General features: G+C 31.8%; 1 protein-coding gene across 3 annotated transcripts; it reads right to left on the bottom strand.

Annotated features, from left to right (window-relative positions):
• Positions 1 to 2,901: 2,901 nt before the first annotated feature.
• LOC113864513 (probable boron transporter 2) lies at positions 2,902 to 8,593 on the bottom strand. 3 transcript variants are annotated; one of them, XM_027498320.1, is made up of 12 exons: positions 7,253 to 8,593; positions 7,005 to 7,087; positions 6,726 to 6,918; positions 6,488 to 6,626; positions 6,188 to 6,359; positions 5,772 to 5,938; positions 5,462 to 5,635; positions 5,248 to 5,343; positions 4,680 to 4,817; positions 4,278 to 4,597; positions 3,683 to 3,953; positions 2,902 to 3,424 (listed from the first exon to the last, which is right to left on the bottom strand). In XM_027498320.1, the coding sequence occupies exons 1-12, from the start codon at positions 7,354 to 7,356 to the stop codon at positions 3,113 to 3,115; spliced, it is 2,169 nt and encodes a 722-aa protein (XP_027354121.1). In that variant the 5' UTR covers positions 7,357 to 8,593; the 3' UTR covers positions 2,902 to 3,112. The 3 variants fall into 3 exon arrangements, with proteins under 3 accessions (XP_027354121.1, XP_027354140.1, XP_027354131.1); XM_027498330.1 differs by having other exon boundaries at positions 2,944 to 3,409; XM_027498339.1 differs by lacking the exon at positions 7,005 to 7,087.
• Between the last annotated feature and the right edge of the window lie 700 nt (positions 8,594 to 9,293).

Below are 9,293 nucleotides of genomic sequence, written 5' to 3'. Positions count from 1 at the left end.
TTATACAATAATAATATTTTTACACCCATTTTTTTTATTATATTTATCCTCAATTTTTAATTATTTCACGTTTATTTTTTATCACATCATTAATCACGTTTCTATTTATTTATTTTTCTCTACTTTCTACTTTTCTCTTTTCCGCGTCTAATTTACAGCTCATAAAGAGCTGTGCAAATATCTTAGCTCTAATCTATTTACTACTATGCTTGCGATCATATTTAATCATATACTATTGCATAATTTAGGTTACTATGTTAAGATGTTTAATAATGATTAAAATATGGTCAATTGGATTAAAACTATTTAAATAATATTTTTTGAATTAATATGAGGAACTTAAACGTGATCCATTTTTAATATAATATCAGAATTTGTTTAATTTTAACGTTAAATCATTTTCACATATTTAATCATATAAACTTCACATGCTAAATGTTTAATACACAGGAGATATATCGCATAAAGTCATGTATCAGATATCCATTTCTATTTTTCCACCTCAGCTACATATTTCAATTAAAATAACGCTTAAGGGTTTGTCTGCAAAACATTTCAACACATGGCAACTAAGAGTGATATTGATATTCATGTACTTTCTCTAAAGAATGTTTTAACTTACAATAGTATTTGACAAAAGAGATGTTTCATTAAATATAAGATATAATAATTTCTTTTATCATATATGGATTGATATGAAAAATTGTATTAGATGTAAGAACTAATTTTAAAATTTAACCATGATTCTGATAAAATAAATATTATCTCTTCAAAAGTGATAAGTTAATTACTTTATCTGTTTAAACATTGTGTTAATGCTTATATTTATTATTTAATTGAGCAATAATATGTTGTTTAAATTTAAAATTTAATTAAATTTTCGAATTATATTAAACACCATGGCGTTGACAATTACTAAAAAATGAAAATAATCATAATTAACATTAGAGGAAAAGAGGAATTGATTGATTGACAAATTAAGAAGACGAATTATTTGAGGAAAAAAACCAATGCAAACTCTCGTAGAACTTTACTACTGAAAAGCCCTATCTTATCCATACTATCATATATATAAAAAAGAAGATAGATAAATTATATAGTATGAACAGATAAATAAATAAATAATAATAATAATAATAATAATAATAATAATAATAATAATAATATAGAACGACAAATGACACAGAAATTTATTAATAAAAAATAAAAATAAATTTAAAATAAATGCGAACATTAATTAATTTTTATAGGCTATAACTTTACAAAATATATAAATAAAAAATGTATTTAATTTTTTACTTTATAAATATTTTTTTAGTCTCAAATATAAGTTAAATGTAATTAAATTATAATAATTAAAAAATAATTTAAAAAATAATTTATCTCTTTTAATATTATCAATTTTATAAAAAATAAAAATTTTAACGACTTCAAAATCATTTAACAATGATTTAATATTTTTTATTAAGATGAAATATTATTAGTTAATGATTTACGTAAATGACAAAGTCAAGTTCTCACACTTAAGAAGCATCTTAACGAGAGAGAATTAAATTTTGATAATTAATTTTTTTAAAAATTAAATGCAAAATTTAAAATTAATCCACTTAAATAAATAAATTAAATTAAAACATTAATTTTTTTTATCACAAATCAAATTATTATTTTGTTTTGGGTAGCATATCACATATTAAATTTGATTTGACTCGTTTGCAGTGGTAATTATTGTTATGAACCTTCTCTGAAAACCGGCATGTTTATTAACCTTGAATTTGGATGGCCTGAATGTAGGGATGACACAGTATTCCTACTAAATACTAATCAGTGTCATCTCTAACAGTATAGGACAAGTAGTGCAGATAAATGGGTCCAACCAGCAAGGATGCCCCTTTCTCCTCTTCACCTGCCATCCTCATCAAGCCATTATTGAAGACCAGAAAAAGATGAAATTGTGTCTAAAGCTTTGATTGAACTGCTTGGTGCTTACTAGGAAAGGTTTTAAGTTGAGACGAAAGATGTAGGGTCAGAGGTTTAGTTGGATCTCAAATGTGTCAACAATTTTGTTCTTTAACGCATCATAGAGTTATATCATTCACACTATATTTTTATAATAATAATTTGTTTTATCTCTCTTTATTATCTATCTAATCACTTACTTCACTTTTTTTTATCTTTCTCTAAGTTATAATAAAAATACACTTTTTTTTTAACAAAAAGTAGGGGCTTCTAAAATTTAATTCTTCTCTCTTTTTTTTATTATATAATGTTGCATGTGACACAAGACATGGGAATGGATCATCTCATCTTAAAAGTGTACATTATAAGATTGTTAGTTTTATATTTATTTCTTTTTTTTAAAAGATATTGAACAAGTGCAATCTTATAAGAACTAATAAAAAATGAAAAAAATACAAAACTTGCACGAAAAGATCATTTCCCCAAATGTGATATACCACGAAGAAAAATGCTTAATAGTACAAATGAGCGATATACAAAGTGGCGAAAAGAATACACCATCATTTTTGTCCATATTCTCTCTTTTTCTTATTGTTATTTAAGTTTAAACCAAAAATAATAATAATTAGAGATGTGATTTGATGAAAATTTATACTGAAATCATTCGTTCTATACATCACAACTCTGCAATGCAATATGGCAAAATCAAATTGGCAAAATCAAGCTTTCAAACTGTAATCAAACACACTTAGTTTAAAGTGTATCATAATTTTAATCCACTAAAATTTAGAGGTGGATTTCTTTATAAAAAAAAGGTGAATATACTTTACTTTATCACTGAAAAAAAAATCACTTTGAAAGAACTTTATCTAGTCTCCAGACCGCTTTATTTATTGATTTTTAACGTGAACTACATGAAACTAAAATCAAGACAGCAACATAACTAACATCCACTAGCATCTTTCTATCAAACATAAAAATATCCCTGCCCACTTTATATTGCTAAGAATATTGCAGTCAAACAACAAAGTCGATGGTAAAAGGTTAAAAGGAAGAAAAGAGAGAGATTGAGAAGACATGTTGTCACAAAATAAAGTTCGTGACCTCTAGAGCACCACTTATTACTAGTACTTGGTTTGGCACTAAAGATACATTTTTAGCTTGAGGGCGAACCTTTGATAACTTTTCCAAGAACTGATGACCGTGGACTTGGTGTTTGCATTAACTTGATCTCCTTCCCAGTTGGTCCAAGGCTGCTTTCGCCCCTCAACTCAGTCACTCGAGGGCTAGGAATCCTTCGCGACAACTGAGGGCTATTAGCTGGTCTTATATCTCCTGTTGAGTTTGGAGTTGAACTTCTTGTTTTGGGGCTTTGAGTGCGGCGAATCTCTCCACGACTCCTTGTAATAATTTCATCAAGGATTTCCCCGCCACTGATATTCACCATTGTTGCCTGGCTATTTGGATCCTGCCAGGTTTATAGGCATTAAAATGTCAGTTATATGAATCACACGATGCTGTTGAACTGAGTCATTGTTGAAATAAGCTAAAAACAATTTATTTTAATGATTTTTTTTTATGAAGTTTATTGAAGTAAGTAATAAAGAATGTTTGAAAGTCATAAATTTTTTTCATAAACTAAATTAGCTCTTCCAAATACCTCCTCATTTTGCACTAATTTGATAATGACTAAGGTCAAAACTACCATGGTTCAAAAATTACTTACTTCAAAGGACATGTTGAAAGCAATGGCAGGTGCTTCTTCATATGCTGCGGCGTCCAACTCTTGAAGATGGGCTCCTTTGAAAAACTTGGGAAGAAAATATTGCCGTACAGGGACAAGAAGCATGATTAACAATGGGAAAAGGACCCCAGCAATTGGTATCCAGGTTATGCCGAAGCAAAGAAGCAAGTATCCAGTCTGGAATAAGGTGAACATGGCAACTGTTTTGAAGGGAACAGTCTCAACAAAGGTGGCATGGTATTCTTCCAGCAGTCTAGAAAAGTAGGAGAGAAAGAAGCACATCTTCAACCTCTTAAAATGAAATGCTAATACTATATTTGAGAACAAGCACACACAAGCATATGTAAATATTAACGTGGATGTATGAATAGATGTCTATGCACTTCCCAATTGAAATCAGTAACCAAATTACCATCCACAAATTTTACAAAGAAAAAAGTAACTAAAATAGTGAAAAAGATAAATGATGTGTACTAGAATTAGTAAGCAGACAAAGGAAGGAATTCTTGGACAGTGTTTAAATCCATAAGTCCTTGAACTATGGCAATGGCAAAATTGACTATGAGTATTGACATACTTGTATCTTCGACTTGGAGCGGTGAAAAGATACAATATTCTCTCCCAAAACTGATTTCCTGGCAAGCTTTCAATTGCCATGAAGGCAAAATAACCCCAAAGCACTGAGGTTGGTATCTTCTTCAAAAGTGGCATAGCAGCAACACAAGCCCCAACCATCAATGCCTGCAGTAGATTGCTGAAGCGCTGCTCTTTAACTTCAACTGGCAAAAGGTCATCAACATCCTTATTCACATCAAAGACAATCTCATCAATGGGAGCATCAATGTATCCATGACTTGAAGCCAGTTCAATGGTAGATTCCTTCAGCTCTTTCAGCCCCTACATGAAGAACAAAACCAAGGATAAAGAGAAAGAAGATCTCAAATTTCAAATCAATTGGAAATCATAGGAGTAAACTTACCAAGGTAGGTGGCATTTGGGGAACCAGTGGAGTCTGCATTTCATCATATGCTTCTTTCATACTTTGATATAACTGACTCAGGTTAACGTTTTTCCGCATGCTGTTTCGTGCAGTAGATACAAGCTTATTCCGCAAAAGCTACTCCAAACAAAACAAAAAGGCATGATAGTTAGTTAGCTTAGCTATACATAGCAAGACTAAAAAAATGGGTGATAGGTAACAAATAACAATTTGTCTATACATAGCAACAAGTCATATTTGATAGCTTTTTACAATTGATAATAAGAGATTAGTTGTAACCTTCCAATCATTTCTTATTCTTTTTTATAAACATTTTATAGTTCTCTTAATTTTAAAACGAAAACTAAACTGTGCACTAGGGGCATGCATAATAAGATAAAGTAAAGATATAAAAACAATATCCAAGACAACTATAATCATTCAACAACAAATCTGGGTGAAGTCTAAGCAAAACTATAAGATGGTTAGGTTCTGGTAAATCTGAAAAATGAATGATGATTATCAGTTGAGATATATTATATTCAAAGGTCAGTAAAAATTAGATTACCTGATGTTTTAGAGTAGCTAAGCTCTTTGTATGCATTGGAGATTGTGGAATCACGCCATTTGAAGGAGGGATTCCAATAAGCCCACACAATATGGTCTGGCCATCAATGAATAAGAATTTAAGATGTAATATTTGCTAGATGCAGTAGAGACAGGTTATCTATAGCAATTAGGTATTGAAATTGAATTTCATAGTATTTTAAAGAATTACACACCAAAAAGCCCAAGAGCAGCAAGTCATAATGATAAGATGAGGGTTTTCTTAGATTGAACTCCTTCTGCTGAGCAAGTTGTGATGCAACACTATGATCAAAGTAGTAAAGCACAGCAATCATAGTTGCTGGTATAAATGCTCCAACAATATATAAGGGGGGCACTTTCAGCATTTCCTGCAAAATGTAACAAAAATGAGCAACGAACCATGCTTCCTTTGCACGGGGCAAAGCTAGAATTTGGCTTTCCATATAGTGCCATTATCCACTATGTACTATAAAAACAATATCCACATTGTGTAGTCAGAATCACCTTGACAACAGTCCAATTTGAGTATGCACCAGGAGACCATGGGTTTGGACTGAAAAGTCGCCTAGGGATTCCCCTTGGAACCTTATTGACAGGTATGTAAGACACAGCAGTCCATACGAGAATCATTAGTGGGACTCCATAATCAGCTATAAATCCCCTTAGCCAACCTATAATATAACCATATAAAAGAATGAAAATGTTGATAATAGAAGTTGTTTTACTGCAAAAATAAATTAGAAGATTGCATCGAGGCAATATTTGAATAATGAGATAAAAAAGGAAACAGAAGGAAAAATTAGCACTTGAAGACATAAAATTGGTTTCTCTAAAATAATTCCAAACTTGTGATCTATCTTGAAATGTAACTCGAATTCCCTACTGAATTTTAAGATCAGAACTCAGAAGCTTATCAATACCTGTTCCGTAACGCCAGGATCTAGCCTTACGACTTCGTAGACCAGTAAAAAGAAGACCAAATGACAAAACTAAGGCAAACATTCCATTGCCAAACAGCCAAGAAGATTGGAGTGCAATTTGATTGGTGCCTTCTGCTTGGTTCTTGGGCACACAAAACTCTTCCACAAGTCCCTTTAAAATAATATTATTACACATAAGTTTCATTTTAGGTAATTATGAATGGTAGGTTCCTATTTGGGAACACATATACAAATTGCTGATTACTAAAGAAAAATTATTCACGGTTGATGCATACTCACCTTTATAGCCTGCTGCATAAAAAGCATTGCAATTAGCAAACCAAATAGTTCACCAGCAAGGCGTGTGAATCTATTGATTATGGAGCATGCACCAAGAATGGCCAGCAAAAAGAGCAACAGAGCAGTCCAAACACACACCCTAAATTAAAAAAAATGAAAATAAAAATTGAGAAGTTACTTCATTTCACCATCAATTCCCTATATAGAAAGCTAACCACTCAAGGAGTTCCAAAGATACCATCCAGTCCAAGGCAGAAATAATTTGTGTCCCAAATCCTTTCGATCCTTCGCGAAGTTATACATGAATGTGTACATCAGAACTGTTGGCTCGGCTACGCCTAGTATGAGGAGAGGTTGCCCTCCAATGATTGAGTGGATAATACCACAGAGTGCAGTTGATGCAAGAGTCTGCACAGCAGTGAGAGTTCCATCTGTATAATATAACCAAAGAACCATTTCTTAGCAAACAATAACTAAAATACCAAAAGGAGACTGAATCTGAATAATATTCTTGTACCAGTATTTCTCTCCAGTTGCTCCCCAAAAGAAATAACAGGAATTGCAGAAGCAAAAAATATGTATGTAGTTGGGGCAAGGATCCTATATAATACAACATCAAAATTAAATCATTGACAAACTTTCTAGCTGGTGTTTCAAAAGGAAAACTATAACTTGTATACAGCTAATGGGACTTTTGGTTGAAAACTGAAGGCAGCAAGTCAGATTATAACTATATATCACAATCAGGAAACTTATATCACAAACCTGGATCCTGCTCGGATTCCACTGGTCCAATCTTGTTTGTAGCACATAATTCTTGCTTTGAGGTCATTCTTAATCCCACGGAGGGGAACAAATGTTTCTTCCATGAAACTCTTGGAATACAAAGGAACTGATATTGATCTTAAGTTTTGGTTTATAGGGTAAAGAAAGGTAGAAGAAAAAGAAGAAGAATATGTAATTGGAAGGAGCTCTAGAGGTTTACATAGTTATTATAGCAGCATATTTGAAAATAGCAATACAACTCCGGGCAGGGAGACCAGAATCCTACATATCATCCTAAACAGGAAAGGTTGAAGAAAGTATACTCATTTGTTGATTATTGAGCACATCATGCCCATGATGAAGAAATTGAATAAATGAATCCAGTTGAAGAATTTACATTTCAAAGAATATATGAAGAACTTTCGGATGTATTGTTATGAATGTCAAAAGAACAAGAATAAAAAGCTCTTGGGTGTTGGATTACATATCCCAGAGAAACTCAAAGAATATCAGACAATTTATATTACAGTCAACCCTCTCCACGAAGCAGAAAATGAAGGCTAGCGTTCAGCCATGACAAAGCCTAGATCCAAAACTACCCTTTTTTCTCTAGAATATAGGAGAAGCCCTCCATATGCTAAACCAAACTTACATAGAGAAACAACACAGTGGAAGCAGATTGGCAGTGTTCAAGTTACATGGTACAGTTCATACACTCAAACTGTGGCTAATCAAATCAGTTCTGAAGGTGTAGCTATGGAGGGCAATCCAACACGATTAGCGAGAACCCATCATCATTATCACAACCTGCATTTGCTATAACATAGAAGCACTGAGAAGAATATTCATCAGCAGAACAGAACGGTCAAAGATGGGAATCTGGCATAGATTAACGAGATTCCATGACTGAGACCACGATGGGAATGATTCAGAACACTTTAGAGGATTCGGACATTGATTGAAAAGCAAAAGGTTATCTTAATCTGAGATCAAAATTACATTTTGCGGCAAGGAGACTTAAAAGCAGAACAAGAGCAGATAGAAGAAAACCAAAGTAGAACAAGAAGAAGAAAAGTTTACAGTTACATTTAAGCACTGAGATACACAAGTAGTGAACACTATCGTAGACAAGATTGAAACAAATCCACAAGGCCGAAGAGAGAAACTGAAGAATTTCGAGGATATGAAAACAATTGAAGAACAAACAAACGCTGGTGTGAGGATTTTTGTGTGACAGTGTTGGAATGGTGTGAACAATAGTTTATATAGTAAAAATCTTTTAAATGGGATTGAAGGGGAAATGGTATAGTAGTGGTAGCGGTAAGGTTGTACATGGAACTTAAATGACGTTGTGAGACAGATACGGACAGAGACAAAACAGTAAAACAAGCATAATTAAGACACCCATGAACAAGTTGTTTCGTACTTTCGGTAAACCGTTTAAGAAAATGATAGTTGGGTGTTAAAAAAATCATGACTTAACTATGTCCTGATCTATTGGACGATTTTATTATTATTATTATTAAACGGTCTATTTATAGTTTTTATTTTCTACTTAATCTCTATAAATGTCATTATTATTTTATCCCTCAAAATATTAAGAATTTCTCGTTTGATTTTCATACATATTATAATTTTTTATTTAGTTTCCTTAAAATGAGAGACTTAATAAAACAGTAATAACGTTTAGAGGGCTAAATAAAAAAATAAACAGAATAGACCATTTTATAATAAAAAAATATTTGTAGAAAAATCTTTTGTATATTGATAGATGGAATTTCATTTTGGTCATTATGTATAATGCATTTTTATATTAGGATTCCTAGATGATTTTTCTTTTTAACTAATTCTTATATATTAAGGAGCAACAATAAAGGAAGGATTTTCACTAAAAAGAAAATCAACAGTTTTAGCATCTACAAGTTAATTCACATTTTCTATTTTTCATCCTTTCTAAAAAAAAGTCAACACACTGTTTATTCAACATCATCTTCTCGTACAATTATCTATAGATACACCAAATATTTTGAAACACTAAGAA

This window comes from Abrus precatorius, unplaced genomic scaffold, assembly GCF_003935025.1.
Source record: "Abrus precatorius isolate BTA unplaced genomic scaffold, Abrus_2018 Scaffold10, whole genome shotgun sequence".
NCBI lineage: Eukaryota > Viridiplantae > Streptophyta > Magnoliopsida > Fabales > Fabaceae > Abrus > Abrus precatorius.
Note: the sequence above shows the minus strand (reverse complement) of the source record. Positions and strands in the feature narration are given on the sequence as shown.